Consider the following 17,288-nt stretch of genomic DNA (forward strand, 5'->3'; position numbering starts at 1 on the left):
CGCGGCTGATTAATCAGCAGCTCTTATATATATATAAACCTCTCTCCCGCCAAGTTAGCTACCAACAAGCCGATCAGAGCTAGCGAACGACGTGCGTCGACGTCGAGTCCGCCCATCGCCGGCGGCCGGAGGTAACTCTCTGCGAAGTGATCAAGGTATAGATTAGGGAGCTGATCTATCCAGCGCGTGTGCGAGCGGGGGAGGGGGACGCGACATGGCGGGGGAGATGACGCCGTCGGCGAGCCGGCGGAGCTGGCTGTCGTCGGGGGCGGCGTCGCTGGCGCGGTCGATGCGGGAGGGGGACGACCCCTTCACGCGGTCGGCGGCGGCGAGCCGGCGCGACGCCGGGGACGACGAGGAGAACCTTCGGTGGGCGGCGCTGGAGAAGCTGCCGACGTACGACCGGATGCGGCGGGGCCTCCTCCGGAAGACGGTGGACGGCGGCGACGGCGACGGGACGCTCAGGGCCGACGAGGTGGACATCGCGAACCTGGACCCGCGCGAGGGGCGCGAGCTGATGGAGCGCGTCTTCAAGGCCGTCGAGGACGACAACGAGCGCTTCCTCCGCCGCTTCAAGGACCGACTCGACCGGTACTAATCAAGCAATATCTCGATATCATAGTTTTTCGAAGACCATATTTACGTGAGGACTACGATCCGTTAAATCGGTCGGAATTGAATTAATTTGCTTAATTTTTTGATTGGGGGGTTTTGCAGGGTTGGGATTGAGCTGCCGCAGATCGAGGTGCGGTACGAGCACCTGAGCATCGAGGCGGACGTGTATGTCGGCAAGCGCGCGCTGCCCACGCTGCTCAACGCCACCATCAACACACTCGAGGTACACACATGTATACGTTATCAGCGTTCAGCTCAGCCCGATCGCCAACGACGACGTATCACGTATGCACGCTCAGCGTTGGCGCGCTTGCAACGAACGAACAAAGCAGATCGAGCACGTAGAAATCTGCAAATTAAAGCCCGAATTAATTTTGCATGAGTTTTACAAGATTTAGTTCAAACCGTATAAAAGTCCTTAAATTATCATCTCTTCTAGAAAGAGTCCTAGGCCGCCTTCGTTTCCTCCCTCCACGTTAACTTACTCCTCGTTTTCCCCACGCACGCTTTCCGAACTGCTAAAAGATGTATTTTTTATAAAAAATTTCTATAGAAAAATTGTTTTAAAAAATCATATTAATCTATTTTATATTTTTTTAATAATTAATAATTAATTAATCATATACTAATCTATTACTACGTTTTTCGTGCCAGAGATAAGCTCCTCCATTCAAACGCGGCCCTAGTAAGCCGCCAAACTGAAACATCAACGGACATATACATATATTAGGAAAGGACAAAAAAAAAATTCAAGAAAAATAAGAGAGAGACAGACACAGAATGTGAAAGTGCGAAACACATCCCTTTGAACGTTTACGAGGGGTGTAGGTAGACTTGTTGCTTCACCTAAAAGCCACTATGAGAGGCCCGTACGCGAGCCCATAAAGAGGCCCAGTTCATTAGGAGCCCATTAGAAGAGAAGGGGACAAGTCGGCCCAGTCAAAATGGGCCTTGGGCCTCGGTCTTCGGAACGTCTCCACTCGCCAGGGGCCATGGCGGCGTGGCCCCCGTCCGCGGCGGCGGCGGCGGCGGCGGAGGAGCGGCTGGGTCAGCCGTCGTCTCCCGCTCGGTCGATGGCGCCTCCTCTGCAGCTCTGCTCTCCCATGCGTCGGCCGGTCCACCTCGCCTTCGCCTCCTCCAGTAGGAGCCCTCGGCTCGGTTACTTTTTCCGGTGCAGGGCCGGCGGCGGTTGCTGCCGACGTAGAGGCAGATGGCACCACCCCCGGGGCCTCTCTGCTCCGTGGGCGAAAACGCCCTAGGTAGGCTTTTGATTTTGTGCCATCGAAAATTTCCGGGAATACTTCCACCGCAGCATACTGTTCGGGCGTTTCGTTGGTGTGGTACTACTAATCTGAGCTAGCAAAGTTCCGTTGCTATTTCAATTCGTTAAAATTTTGAGGAACCAGACTCTGATTTTGCTAATTTGTGGCTGTAAGTTGCAAAGGCACTATACAAGTCCAATGGGATGCTAACTCTAGTTCTTAATATCGGCTGCACTCGTTACTTGCTGTGGCTCAGAGTTGTTTTCTTATGCTTTATTTATGACAGGGTCTCATAAGCCAATTTGTCTCATCGAACAAGAGGACGGTTAAGATACTCAAAGATGTTAATGGCATTATCAAGCCGTCAAGGTACTTGGCAGTTCTTTGAAACTCAGCTATGGAACATTTTAATCCAATCCTTTATTATGTACGGTCTTAAATGGAACCGTTATATTTCTGGCTTTAAAAGCCATTGTTGGATAATAGACTACGATGAAAAAAAACCCCTCAAAATCAACTATAAAATTAAAATTTAAAATTCAGGTTTTGCCTGTGGCTGATGAGCCAAAAAACAGACAATAAGAGTTCTTTACAATCGTTGCATTAAACTACTTGTGTCAGGATGACTCTTCTTCTTGGGCCTCCATCATCTGGAAAAAGCACACTTATGCGAGCACTAACCGGCAAGCCTGATAAAAATCTCAAGGTTATAATTTTTCTTGTTAAGTTTAATGTAACCACTTCTGACAATATAGCCCTACCACATGTCTAATCGCTTAATGGCTACAGGTGTCTGGCGAGATCACTTACTGTGGTCATACATTTTCAGAGTTCTATCCTGAGAGGACTAGTGCATACGTCAGTCAACATGATCTGCACAATCCAGAGATGACAGTAAGAGAGACATTGGACTTCTCGAGACGATGCCTTGGAAGTGGTGCCAGATACGATATGCTCTCAGAATTAACAAGACGGGAACGTAATGCAGGCATTAAACCTGACCCTGAGATTGATGCTTTGATGAAGGCAACTGTAGTAGAAGGAAAGCAGAACAATATTGTCACAGATCTTATTCTTAAGGTAACATTATTCAATTTTTTAGTTTTTACATGTTAAAATAATTTTCCTTAGACCTTCTAGCCTCAATTTATCTATCTGCTGCTTCTTTTGTTGAAATATTAAAAGGAAGTTGTGTGAGAATCTATTTTCTAGTACACCTCTTTTCCAGAAAGTAATATACATGTATGCATTTACCTCGACTATGAATTTGTGATACACAAGTGAAAAGTTAATACTTTTGTTTATGTTGCAAACTGAGCATGAATTCTCAGTCAATATTTGTTGTGCTGATTGAGTTTATAAATCTTGGCAGGCACTTGGGCTGGACATTTGTGCCGATATTATTGTTGGTGGTTCTATGATAAGAGGCATTTCTGGTGGTCAAAAGAAACGTGTGACTACTGGTATGCATGATCACATACATTAAATATACCAGAAGTAATTAGTCATATTTTCCATGAAATTTACTGCCACTACATCTTTATGATAATAATTACAAACTAAACTTAGGGATGATGAATTTTCCAAATAGTTACTTGCCTCAAATCATACTGTTCAGAATTCAGAAATCCACCTGTGTTCCTTTTCTCATGTGGTGGAGCCTGGATTTCACACTGGGAATACTGGGACGTAATTTGATGTGACACAACCATGTGGGGTCATGCCTTACCCTTTCAGCTAAATCATTACATTTGTCAATATACTATAAATACAAAATCCAAAACTACAGGGCAACTCAGCCACTGCTTTGCTCTTTAGACTTTTTTCACTACGCGATAACTACTATTTCCAAGAAAATGTTCATGAGATCCTGGTAGGAATAAGAATCTAACCAGACTCACCATATAATTTTATTACTCCTGTACTAAGCATGAAGTCCTGTGCACATAACTCACGTTAAAAAAACTTCATCACTAGCCCATGGACCATAGAGTATTCAAAACAATAAGGAGAACATGTCGAGAGTTGAGCCTAGTGGTAACAAACTAACACATAGACCTAGCGCTGTCTATGCTTGTGAACGGTGATTGATATTATAGTCAGGTTGTAGTGCTGATCACAAATATCGATACGCTTGTGGACCCACGACAATATTGAGTATTCAATAATTTACAACTCCATGACGAATCTTGATATTGCATTCTTGACATATTTACATCCTAAGATTGGAGTTCTGTAATTGTTTTGTTGCAGGCGAGATGCTTGCTGGACCAGCAACAGCTTTGTTCATGGATGAAATATCTACCGGGCTTGATAGTTCTAGCACATTTCAGATTGTCAAATACATCAGACAAGTGACCCATGTCATGAATGCTACAGTGATGATGTCTCTTCTGCAGCCTCCACCTGAGACCTATGATTTGTTCGATGACATCATTCTTATATCAGAAGGTTACATAGTCTACCATGGACCACGGGAAAATATACTTGAATTCTTTGAGAGTACTGGTTTTCGGTGCCCTGAACGGAAAGGAGTGGCCGACTTTCTTCAAGAGGTGACTTCTAGGAAAGATCAACAGCAGTACTGGTTCCTTGAGCAGGATCATTATCGTTACGTGTCAGTTGAAGAGTTTGCTCAGCATTTCAAGACATTTCATGTTGGGCAAAAGCTCCAGAAAGAGCTGCAAGTTCCCTATGACAAATCTAAGGCACATCCTGCTGCATTGACTACCAGGAAGTATGGGTTATCTAGCTGGGAGTCCCTCAAAGCAGTAATGTCAAGAGAATGGTTGTTGATGAAGCGGAACTCATTCCTCTTCATATTCAAGGCCTTTCAATTGCTTGTCCTCGGATTTATAACCATGACTCTATTTTTGAGAACAAAGATGCCCCACGAGAAATTTTCCGATACTAATAAATTTGTTGGTGCTTTAACTGCTTCTTTGATTACAATCATGTTCAACGGATTTGCTGAACTTCAATTGACTATAGATAAGCTCCCGATATTCTACAAACAAAGAGACTTCCTGTTCTTTCCTGCATGGACCTATGGACTTGCAAACATCATTCTAAAGGTTCCTTTATCCCTTATGGAATCATCTCTTTGGATAGTGTTGACATACTATGTCGTGGGTTTTGCACCTGCTGCAGGAAGGTAGTTGTTTTATTTTCTTTTGCTTGCCTCGGTTTCTCATTTTAAAGATTTTTTTATAAACAAAATTTCTGCTATCGATTGACTTGAGGGGTTGGTTTGTGATCTGCCTGCTGATTTCAGGTTCTTCAGACAGTTTCTAGCATTCTTTTGCACACACCAGATGGCTTTGGCCTTGTTCCGGTTGTTAGGTGCAGTTTTAAGATCAATGGTGGTAGCTAATACATTTGGCATGTTTGTGCTGCTTCTTGTTTTCCTCTTTGGAGGAATTCTCGTCAGCAGACGTAAGTAGCTAGCTGCGAGAATTGTATTTTAATTCGTTTGTCCATATGACCTACTATTTTTCCAGCAATAAATACTAACTTATGTTTCTTATTTCATTTTTGACATTTATGTTAACAGGGGACATTAAACCATGGTGGATATGGGGATACTGGACATCTCCCATGATGTATAGCAATAGTGCCTTATCAGTTAATGAATTCCTTGCCAGTAGATGGGCTATTGTAAGCTTCTGTCAACACAGCCATTTTCTTTCTAGAAGCACAGTATTTTCTTTGTATAGAAAAATAACTGTTGGTTTCTCCTTTGATTTTACATTTTTTATATATATTCCCAACATCAACTAATTTCATTACCTCTAATTTTTTGTGGACATTAACGATACCACTTTTTAACTGCAGCCAATCAATGACACAAGCATCAATGCATCAACAATAGGGAAAGCATTTCTTAAATCCAAAGGCTACTTCACAGAAGAATGGGGGTATTGGCTTTCCATTGCAGCCATGATAGGGTTTATGATTGTTTTTAACATCCTCTATGTTTGTGCTCTTACATTACTAAGACGTAAGCGCTTTGCACTTACCTAGTATTATCACTTGTTTCTACCTTTAGCTCTAGCACTTACACAACACTTATTTTACAGCTATTGGCGGTTCAAGCACTGTTGTTGCTGATGATGACACCAAAAGTGAGTTGGACATAGAATCAAGAAATCAGGGACAAATGTCAGAGGTTACCAATGGTAATACAGCAGTTAATCCTGGTTTTATATTCTCCATCTGTATCAAATTGTTTATGTTGCTGCCAAGTTTGGATGAACAGCAGGAACAAATGTTTGATTTCTTATGAGATTCTAAATCCAAATGGGCCCTAAATTGTGTTATGGATGAATTCTAATACAAATTCCATAATCATTAATTCAAGTATCATGAATCATGTAGTTTATTTATTGTTCTAATCTGTATTTTTACCATCTCATAATTTATCCTGCACTCACATCACTATCTTAGGTACGGACGGAACAGAAAACAGGAGAAGCCAGAAAGGAATGGTTTTGCCATTCCAGCCTCTTTCGCTTTCTTTCAACCATATAAACTACTATGTCGACATGCCTGCTGTAAGTTGATATCTTGAAAATATATCCCAACTTCTTTTTTACACAACCATACAGGACACATTATACCTCGGTAATTAGTTTCGCTTGATTCTTCTTAAATATTACTACTAGCAATTAATTAATTTCACTTGGGCCCAAATATTCTTGCAGTATTTTCTTTTTGCATTTCAGCATTACAAGTTTGCATTACTACTTGCTTTTGTTAGTTCTGTTGTAGCAGGCTCTAAGATTCTTCAACTTAATGATGTCCTTTATCATACTTTGAACCGTCCCAAAATAAGTCCATCTTTCTAGTTCAAATTTGTTATTTTGGGATAGAGGGGATATATTCTAGATTATACGACTCACAGGGTGTTTTTTTCTTACTATACATTGGGTTATTGAACATACATAGTGATTGTGATGATGTGGGTCTCTGTTGTGCGTGCTGTTGCACTTGGCTATTTAGCTTATTAAAGATTAACTATTTATGTTTTATGTAGCTAATAAATTATTTGTCATCCAATAACGATTTATTAAAGTAAGTTATTAATAATTTCATCTTGAGTAAAGGAGTGCAATTCAGGTATGGACTTAATTTTAACTTTTTGTAGGAAATGAAAGCTCAAGGATTCACAGAAGACCGCCTCCAACTACTATCTGATATTAGCGGTGCATTCAGACCAGGTGTTCTAACAGCATTGGTTGGTGTCAGTGGAGCTGGAAAGACCACTCTAATGGATGTACTAGCAGGAAGAAAGACTAATGGAATGATTGAGGGAGATATCAAGCTTTCTGGCTACCCTAAAAAACAAGAAACTTTTGCTCGCATCAGTGGCTATTGTGAACAAACTGATATACATTCACCAAATCTCACTGTATATGAATCGCTTGTTTTTTCTGCTTGGTTGCGCCTTTCCTCGGAAGTTGATGAGAATACTAGGAAGGTATGTGTTCCTACTTGTTATTATTTTTCTGGTGGGTTTTGTTTGAATAAACTCAGTAACCCATGATTATGCTTGGGAGCTATCAAAGACCCTGTGAATTGTAGTTGATTGTGTGTACCGCTTATTAATTTAATCTACTTAATGGTCCCTAACTATGCATTATAACCTAAAGAGTCCAACACAAATGTGCAGGCTAGTGTGTTACCGAGATCCTATCCACACGCAAGCCATTATTCGTTGAGTTCCTAGGAACTTGATCGACTGTCATGGTCCATTTTCTTATATTTGTACATACAAGGCCTTGTTGACAATCATGATACTGAAGAACAGTTGCAACATTTTTATCTTGCGAATTGAAAACACATATTATTGCTGATGAAATTAATTCCATTGTGTAGGCTTTTGTGGAGGAAGTGATGTCACTAGTTGAGCTTGATGTATTGCGTGATGCTCTGGTTGGTCTCCCTGGTGTTAGTGGGCTGTCAACTGAACAAAGGAAGAGGCTGACAATCGCTGTAGAGCTAGTTGCAAATCCTTCAATTATCTTCATGGATGAGCCAACTTCAGGTCTTGATGCTAGAGCTGCAGCAATTGTTATGCGCACTGTGAGAAATACAGTTAACACAGGACGAACTGTGGTTTGCACAATCCATCAACCCAGCATTGATATCTTTGAGGCTTTTGACGAGGTCCTTCTTGTTTCATTATCTGTTATTTATCCTTAGTGCTGCAAGGTTATACTGAAAAATTGTTGTATTTTGCAGCTTCTGTTGCTAAAGAGGGGAGGACGGGTTATATATGCTGGGCAGCTTGGTCTACATTCACACATACTAGTTGAATATTTCGAGGTAAACTGTCTTTGATAGTATATTTCAGTCTCTGATAACCAATTCACAATATTGACTATCTGTACTGCTAAAATCAGTTAATGCCCTGCATCTATTGTGGACCATGAAATTTCACTAGGCAAACATGGATGGTATTCATAGCCCAAAAATGTGCACTTTATTTTTATAATTGGAAAATATGCATATTAGATGGGAATCTGTCAGCTATTTGAAGGTATTGTAGGCCCTTTCTAATAATGCACAAATGTGCAGAGATAAATTTCAGTGTACATGACTGTATCTGTGTATAGCATAGATGCCATTTTAAAAAGGGTTAATTAGATTCATGCCATTATAAATTTTAAATCACTAAGATATGCAAGTAGATATTAGTTTAATATGCTGTATATAGATTTGAAATGTGAAAATGACCTTAGTCTTTCATATAGTTAGTCTGTTTGTATTAAGATTTGTAATACAATTCTGCAGTCCTCTGTTTCCAAAATGCTGTTTCAGAGTGTGTGTATGTGTAACCAGCAATCTATTGTTTTGTTCATTAATCAACTAAACTTTGAACACCTTACAAAGATTTCTTCCATGGAAACAATATTAGTATATTTCTCAACAATGGTATTTATATGCCATTGAATTTTTTACTCACTAATGTATAGTTACAGAAGTAATGATCAAGATTTAACGGAGACTGTCTTAATGCTTAAAACAAATGTCCAATAACAAAAACATCGGGAACATGTATGGAATTAAGAGTACTTGGATAACTGCATTAATTCTGAGAAAAAAATTTAAGATTGCTTAGTTCTAATGTATGTCATTCTCCTCCAGGCAATTCCAGGGGTTCCAAAAATCACAGAAGGATATAACCCTGCAACATGGATGCTGGAAGTTAGCTCTACTTTAGCTGAGTCTCGTCTGAACATAGACTTTGCTGAAGTTTATGCCAGTTCTGCACTTTACCGGTAAATATGTGTGCAATATTATTCTAAAAACATTTTATAGTACAATTTCTATTGCTTGCTTGCTTTAACACCTACTAGTTGTGATTAAACTCTTTCAATGGTCAAAGAGACAAAATTAGTATGTTCCTTTTTCATATGATCTTACATCATGTTCATCAATGTGTTCAGGAGCAATCAAGAACTTATTAAGCAGTTGAGCATACCACCTCCAGGCTTCCAGGATCTCTCGTTTCCTACCAAATATTCCCAGAGTTTCCTAAACCAGTCTCTGGCAAATACATGGAAGCAATTCCGGTCTTATTGGAAGAATCCACCCTACAATGCTATGCGTTATTTGATGACGCTTCTCTATGGTCTTGTGTTTGGTACAGTCTTTTGGCGGAGGGGAAAGAACGTGTATGCTCCTACTTTGGTTCTAAATCATATTCAAATTTCACTAAATGTAGTTTTACCATGACACATAACTCTAATGCCTCTTAGCTGATCTGTTGAATTCTTTCCTGAATGTACAGAGAGTCTGTGACTGATCTGTCCAATCTACTTGGAGCCACCTATGCTGCCGTTTTCTTCCTTGGAGCAGCAAATCTGCTCACACTTTTGCCTGTGATATCAATTGAGAGGACAGTCTTTTATCGTGAAAAGGCAGCAGGGATGTACTCTCCACTGTCCTATGCGTTTGGACAAGTAAGTTCTGAACACCTTACAAGTTATGCTTAAGCATTTACTTTTATAATGAACAGGGCATACATTAGTCTTGCCCAGCTAGAATCTCCCAGTTCAAAGCAGGCAAAAAGAAATGGTTAAACAGCAGAAGACAATTTATTTCCATTTTCGTACTTGAGATAGTAGGGTAACGAGACATTCTGAAAAGAATAAACCAGTTATTTAAGAGATTGGATTTGTATGTCTGTCATCATAATTGCCTGCTGCATTAAGCCCTAAATATATATTTACATCATCATAACCTGAACTGTTAAGAAAAACTCCCACATATGGTGAAATGGTCTGACTTCAAAATTAGAAGTGGGCTGGGTATCCAAGTTCATAGTTTAGGGAGGGAGGTGGACTTTAGTAGCGATTAATGCGCACAGCTAATATAGACCTTTCACACCTCTGATTTTTGTGGGTGAGCGTTTGTAGCATGCATTTTTTTATCATCATATACTTGCAAACTGAAGTCTTAAATATTCCAAAATATCTACTGAAGCTTCTCTTAAAAAATATACAGGGAATTGTCGAGTTTTGCTACAGCGCAGTTCAAGGTGCTCTTTATACTATCCTCATCTATTCCATGGTTGGCTACGAGTGGAAGGCGGATAAGTTCTTCTACTTTGTGTTCTTTATGGTTGGAGCCTTCGCCTACTTCACATTGTTTAGCATGATGTTGATTGCATGCACTCCTTCCGAAATGCTTGCGAGTGTTGTCGTTGCATTCGTGCTCTCCATGTGGAACAATTTTGCCGGTTTCATTATCAGCCGACCAGTAAGTGCTTTTCATGAGAAAGTTATGCTACAGGACTTAACATACTAAGTAATTAGGCTCTGACTTCTGAGCTGAAATATTTTGTTTTTGCAGCTGATTCCAGTTTGGTGGAGATGGTTCTACTGGGCCAATCCAGTCTCGTGGACCATCTATGGGGTGATTGCTTCGCAGTTTGCGGACAGCGACCGCACAGTCACGGTTCCTGGCCAGTCTACCTCCGTTGTGGTGAAGGATTACCTGGAGGAAAACATGGGCTTCAAGCACGACTTCCTAGGGTATGTTGTGCTGGCGCATTTCGGCTACGTCATCCTCTTCTTCTTCCTCTTCGGATACGGCATCAAGTACCTGAACTTCCAGAAACGGTAGGAGAGGGCAGGGCAGGGCAGTGTCCAGCAGGATTGTGAACGCAAACTCACGTTTTGGAGTGTAAAGCAGGTAGAGCTTGGATTTTTTTTTTTGGTTTGATTTATGTAAATATGTATTATATAGTATTATTTAGTCAAATGTGCTTATGAATTTAGGTATTTTCTTTTTCTACCAATCATGCATCTTGTCAGATTGTCAGTTCTACATGATCCCTTACAATTGGTAGATTGATTGTTTGGTGCACTAGAAGTTGTCCTACTTTGACACAGTTTGAAAGTGTGGCTTATTACCACATGACGAGAATAAGTGCGCCAAGTCTTGTTAGGAAGGTACGAAATGCAGTCACAGGTAAATCGCTGTCGTCCAAAAATAAGTGAGTGTTTTAGCCAAAAAAATTTGTTCCAAAATAATCAACTACTTAGGCACTTAGGCCCGTTTAGATCCAAAAATTTTTAGGAGACTCACGTTGATATGTACGGTCACATATTTAAAGTACATATACCGCGTTCGGTAGATAGGCTAAGTTAACTTAGCCTCTTCGTTTTTTTCACGCGCACGTTTTCCGAACTGCTAAACGGTATATTTTTTGCAAAAATTTTCTATAGGAAAGTTATTTTAAAAAATCATATTAATCTATTTTATATTTTTAATAATTAATTAATCACTTACTATGTTTTCCGTGCCAGGTAAGTTAACTTATATCCCTCTTACCCGAACGTGGCCGTAGTCTAATTATAAAATAAATTTTAGATTCTGATTGGAAACCGTGAGACAAATATTTTGAGTCTAACTAATCCGTCATTAGCACATGTTGATTACTGTAACACTTGTGGTTAATCATACACTAATTAGGCTTAAAAGATTCGTCTCATGATTTACTACGTAACTATATAATTAGTTTTAATTTTCATCTATATTTAATACTATATACTATATTTAGGTGTCTAGATATCGATGTGATGTGTTTGAAAAAAAGTTTTTGGAACCGTTAAACAGGACAGGGTCGCCTACCGATGTTTTCATAGCCATGTTCTGTATCATCAGCTAGTTTGCATAAAAAACCTACTCCCTCTATTCACAATATAAGACTTTCTAGCTTTGTATTTATATAAATACTAATGAATCTAGACATATATATATATAAATTATATATATTCTCAATTGATGAATTTTGATAAGACTAAAACGTCTTACATTATTAAATATTTTACACTACTAATCATCTCGTCAGTTCTACCTGATTGACAAACAACTTGGATGGATTGGTTGTTTCGTCCACTGGATGTGTCTTGTCATACTTTGCCATGAGGAGGATAAGGCTGTGCAAAAAAATTTGGAAGAGATGTCACATCGATACATATGATCAAACATTTGAAGTATTAAACATAGTCTAATTATAAAACAAGTTTCAGATTCCGACCGAAAACCATAAGACGAATCTTTTGAGTCTAATTGATTCATCATTAGCACATGTTGGTTACTGTGGCACTTATGGCTAATCATGTACTAATAGGCTCAAAAGATTCGTCTCACAATTTTCCACATAACTATGTAATTAATTTTAATATTCGTGTATATTTAATGCTTTATTTAGATGTCTAAAGATTTGATGTGATGTTTTTAGAAAAAGTTTTTAGGAAGGGCCTAAGAAAGCGTGCGTCAAGTTGATCTAGGAAAAATGTGAAATGCTGGTCAGACGAGGATAATATATAATTCAGTAGAGTTTTTTTTAGTTTTCAGTGGAAGGTTTTGAATTTGAATTGAAAGTAAAAAAATTGGATAGATGTCTATAAGTTTTAGTACAATGTTTAAAATTTTAATTGATAGATTATAAGTTTTCGGCATAAATTTTTCTTTTCTTTTTTCAAATTTTTGTTAAAACTGTCTATTGAAAGAGTTTCTATTACAAATTGTTTACTTGATTTTCAAAAATATTCAGAAATGGTTAGAAAATTATACAAAATTCAGAGCTATCCAAAAGTAGAGTGTGATACCTCAGATGACCCATATGTGGTCAAAAGCCTAACAACATTTTCGCAAGAGCAATTTTACGATCCTTAAGAAGGTACTAGGAGGTATCATTATTTTCTTTGTAAAATTTGTTACCTCTTGGTACCTAGATACTAGAATATACAAAATTTTACATAGAAAACTAAAGTACCTCATGGTACCTCCTCAAGGATAGAAAAAATGCTCTTTTCGCAATGCTAAGGTACACTCCTCTTTGGTGATAATTCACTAAAACACACTATGATCATTATTTCTCTTATTATTTTGCTCAATTTGATTTAGAAAATTTTGGGAAAGATGTATTTATCCCCATACCAAGTTGTGCGGCCAAGCTGACTATAAGTTTCTCCCATTAAGAAATAAAAGAATATTGTGTATAAGATCCATAGAAGGGAAATCTCCAATTTCTCAAAAAAAAAATCTGATAGGAAGAAATAAATTTTGAACAATTTTTGCTGAAATTAAAAAAATCAATAATAGCTGGTGAGGATGGAGGAGAAAGGAAAGAAAAGAAGCGGCCTCAGGGCACGTACAAAGAGCTCTAATTGTTGTCTCTATTGCTGCATGAGAGCTGATGTGGAAGAGAGAGACAATAGGAGAGAGAAAATTGATTGTTTGCATGGAGTCAGCAAAATATTGACTCTTGGCGCATAAAACGAGAAAACAACCATAAAATCTGCTTGGTATGTGTGCTGACTCTAATTATAGTCGCTGACCAGATGGAATGCAAACGAGAAATTAATTAGTCTAGAGTCAGCTTGAAATATTGTCCTTTGTACGAGGAGTTTTTTTTACTGACATGGCTTGAGATAAAACCCATAATAAGGTTCTACTATTGAACATGCCCTCGTATGAGCGAGCGCATCAAGTGACTTTGAAGAGAGTGTGATCTAGAGAAAAAAAAAAAGAAAGGGATATAGAAAGCAAACATCTGCCACTTGCCTTGGTCCCTACACCGATCGATATCATCAAGTTGAATTGCCTTCGGGGCCATATGCCAGTTTGGACGACGACACAGTCTTTTAAATATATCTTTGATTGATTTTCTATTTAAATATATAGAAAATATAATTAAATATTTATTATTATTAAAGTACTCTTTACGACTCATCTATGCATATTATTTTACATATTATTTTACTGTTTTCAAACTAAATATTTAAAAATTATAATAATCAAAGTTTTAAAAGACCATCCTTATTTAAAACAATTAGAATTATAGACCTAAAGTATTATTTTCAAAGTAGCGTGTGTGACACTCTCCCTTCTTGAGGACGCTGTTATGGTTTAATACTGCCTGTGCCGATATCTCCAGCCGTCAGAGTGAGCTGAATTAAATAGCTTCCATGGTGGTAACATGGTAGCACTAACTTTGCCAGTATTATAAGATACACAATAACTTTGCCAGTATTATAAGATACACAATGGTATTCTCAGTGTAAGATTTTATTATGTGCTTTTTAATGGTACCATATTATCCAAATATATTAGAATGGATAAATGAAACAAGTGTTTTCAATACAAAATTTCACTTCACAGTTTAATATGCTAATATATTACTTAAATGTTGTATCGGGATGATTAATAGGAGTTGATTAAATATGTAGAGATAAAATAAATTATTTTTAGTGGAAGTTTCAATGCAGTTTTATAGTCTAGGTGACTGTACGACAAGTTATCCTATAAAACTCAACTCTTTCACTTCATAGATTTTATATCACATCACTATTTTTATCTATATGACATGTTATTAAAATAAGATTTAAATCCATAAACTCTCCCTAAGAGTGGCCTAAAAGTTGTTGAACTTTCAACAGTGAGTAGTTGTTTTCTTGACTAGAATTTTCACCGTTCTTAACTTCTCGGTCCGTCGGTCGTCACAAGATATTGCATTTTCATGTTGGCAAGCTAAGTCACGGTCTGTTGTTCGTTGTTACTTCTACTTAATTGTAGAATAAGCCTTTCTAGAAGACAAAGACGTACCTGGAAATTCCGACTTCCAACTTACAAGAAAGTGTGCTGAGATATAAAAATACTCTCTCGTATTTTAAAGATATGACTCATTTACTTTTAATACATATTTAACTATTTGTTTTATTAAAAATATGGTGTAAATTTATAAAAAAATATAAGTTATAATTAAAATATATTCAATAATAGATCTAATCATAATAAAATAATATAAATTTTTAAATAAGATAAGGATCAAATATGTGTTAACAAATGAATGACAACATCTATTAAAATACAGTGGAAATGAGATGGTATGCATGCCGTGGGTCCTATCATAGTTGAGGTGTATATGCGGAAATTCTCATACTTTCTCTGGTTTTTTATTTGACGTCGTTAATCCTTCGATCTATATTTGATTGTATATCTTATTTAAATTTGTTACAAATATGTAAAACTATAAGTTACTCTTAAATTTTCTTAGTAATAAATCAAACATAAACAAAATAATTAATAATTATATATATATATATATTAATAAGACCAATAGACAAACATAAATCCGAAAGACAGCTGTGTAAAAAAATACACGAGGAGAATTTCTAAAAAGAGTTATTGGTTTTCTAGCCATGTCTAAGCCATAAATCTTGTTATACTATATTATTGTCTGCAAAACAGGTCATGGTTGGAGGAATTAAGAAAGGAAACCCATGACCATAATCCTAACATGTTTTTTTTTATTTCGGTTAATTCTTGTACACATCATCATCATCAATAGGTACACCACTGATCAACGGCCAAGATGGAAGTGTTCAGTACACTCAAGCTTCCTATACTCTCTGGGAAGGAGTTAATCAAAAGTCAAAAAATTGATTACGTCCTAGAATCCAGGACAGTAGACATAACAAATTAACAACCAACAAGCCTACCATTCTAGAAGGTCAAAACTAATCCATCTAGAAGGTCAAATTTAGGAGCAACGGTTTTCTACGTACACACGTTCTTAATTAGTAATTAATTCCAAGATGCGTCAGATATATGAATTTAATATAGGTACGGACGTATTCTCTTAGTACGACAGCTATCTTTCAAAACTAGTTGTATCAAACAACATTATCTCTTCTAGTTATCTGACATTAATTCAAGCAAAAGCTTTATTATGATTTCTATACAGTAGCACAAATAACATCATATTGCATATTTTACCAAATTGGATGGCAAGATAAATCCAGCAGATGTAGTACGCACGCCATCGTCCAAGCTATTGCTAGGGCTCCTACGTGGGTATGTGATGAACTAAGACTACTCGCCATGTAGAAGCACTCGTATGTCCTTAACGTACGAAGTGTATGATCAAATATGGCCCCCAAATATCAAGGGCATCAATTTTTCTCTATTTAGAAAAGGGTATCTAGTTCTTGTTTCTAGCCATCGGTACTATTATCGTCTAGTCGGTACACAGCCACGGTGATACCCATCCTAATAGATTGTGCAATTCTAGTTAATATTCCCTCCGTTCCATAATATAAGCTAGGCACAACTGCCACTAACCCAAAGACCAAGAAAATGTTATAGTTATCTTCTCGTTTAGATTACCTAAGTGTACGTATGCATGCATGTAACGTGATTGGATATTTTGATGATGAAAAATGTGCTAGTTAATACATACTTGCATGCACGCCTTATATTATGGGGCAAAGAAAAAAGTGGTTATGCTTATATTGTGGAATGGAGTGTAAGATTAAGGAGTGATCTACAAGTTTTTGTGATGAACAAATTGGTGGTTTGCGAGTTAAATGTTTTTTGATAATTGACTGGGCGGTCAGACCTTTGAGACAACTGCGGTCAGATCGGCAGGTTAGCCCCAACAGTTTCAGATTTCGGTGTTCTTTTCGGTTTCGGAATTGTTTTTCATGAATTTGACTTCTAGTTAGTTTCTATATGTATGGGTAATGTTGTTTTGCTAATAATGAGTCAAGTTAGAGATAGTTTGGTCTCGGAATATAGTTTCTTTGTTTAATTCATGTGTAGGTGTCTTGATGCCTCGGGAGAGTTTACTAGTGATAGATCGGGAGTCAACTTGAAGATAAGGTGACGTCCGGCGATCAGATATTATGCAGGATACTTAGCCTAAAGATCAACGCATGTGGTTGGTGAAGATTCCATATGGCATACGATGGAGATATTGCGTGTGTATGGGATATGGAGTTGAATCCGGATAGAGTTCGGATTTGAGAAGATTTGTTGTATTAGAGATAAATATATGATTGATTATGGATAAGGGTAGGTTTCCCACGAGATTGGGAGTCCTAGTTCGTG

General features: G+C 37.9%; 1 protein-coding gene across 2 annotated transcripts; it reads left to right on the forward strand.

Moving 5' to 3' along the window:
- Window positions 1–214: 214 nt before the first annotated feature.
- LOC102716148 (ABC transporter G family member 43) lies at window positions 215–11,213 on the forward strand. 2 transcript variants are annotated; one of them, XM_040525902.1, is made up of 20 exons: window positions 215–591; window positions 718–838; window positions 2,164–2,246; window positions 2,499–2,583; window positions 2,667–2,957; window positions 3,250–3,340; window positions 4,131–5,031; window positions 5,152–5,312; window positions 5,431–5,534; window positions 5,712–5,877; window positions 5,957–6,055; window positions 6,324–6,430; window positions 7,024–7,356; window positions 7,755–8,045; window positions 8,121–8,204; window positions 9,027–9,160; window positions 9,329–9,556; window positions 9,673–9,844; window positions 10,389–10,643; window positions 10,737–11,213. In XM_040525902.1, exons 1-20 carry the CDS (start codon window positions 215–217, stop codon window positions 11,007–11,009), a joined length of 4,356 nt encoding a protein of 1,451 aa, XP_040381836.1. In that variant the 3' UTR covers window positions 11,010–11,213. The 2 variants fall into 2 exon arrangements, with proteins under 2 accessions (XP_040381836.1, XP_015695240.1); XM_015839754.2 differs by lacking the exons at window positions 215–591; window positions 718–838 and adding an exon at window positions 1,793–1,874.
- The last annotated feature ends 6,075 nt before the right edge of the window (window positions 11,214–17,288 follow it).

This window comes from Oryza brachyantha, chromosome 7, assembly GCF_000231095.2.
Source record: "Oryza brachyantha chromosome 7, ObraRS2, whole genome shotgun sequence".
In the NCBI taxonomy this organism is placed as follows: Eukaryota; Viridiplantae; Streptophyta; class Magnoliopsida; order Poales; family Poaceae; genus Oryza; species Oryza brachyantha.

Coding starts and splice junctions, on each gene's coding strand:
- LOC102716148 (XM_040525902.1), top strand. CDS start 215: ATGGCGGGGGAGATGACGCCGTCGGCGAGCCGGCGGAGCTGGCTGTCG. Junction 3,341..4,130: donor AAAGAAACGTGTGACTACTG/GTATGCATGATC, acceptor GTTTTGTTGCAG/GCGAGATGCTTGCTGGACCA. Junction 6,056..6,323: donor AATGTCAGAGGTTACCAATG/GTAATACAGCAG, acceptor TCACTATCTTAG/GTACGGACGGAACAGAAAAC.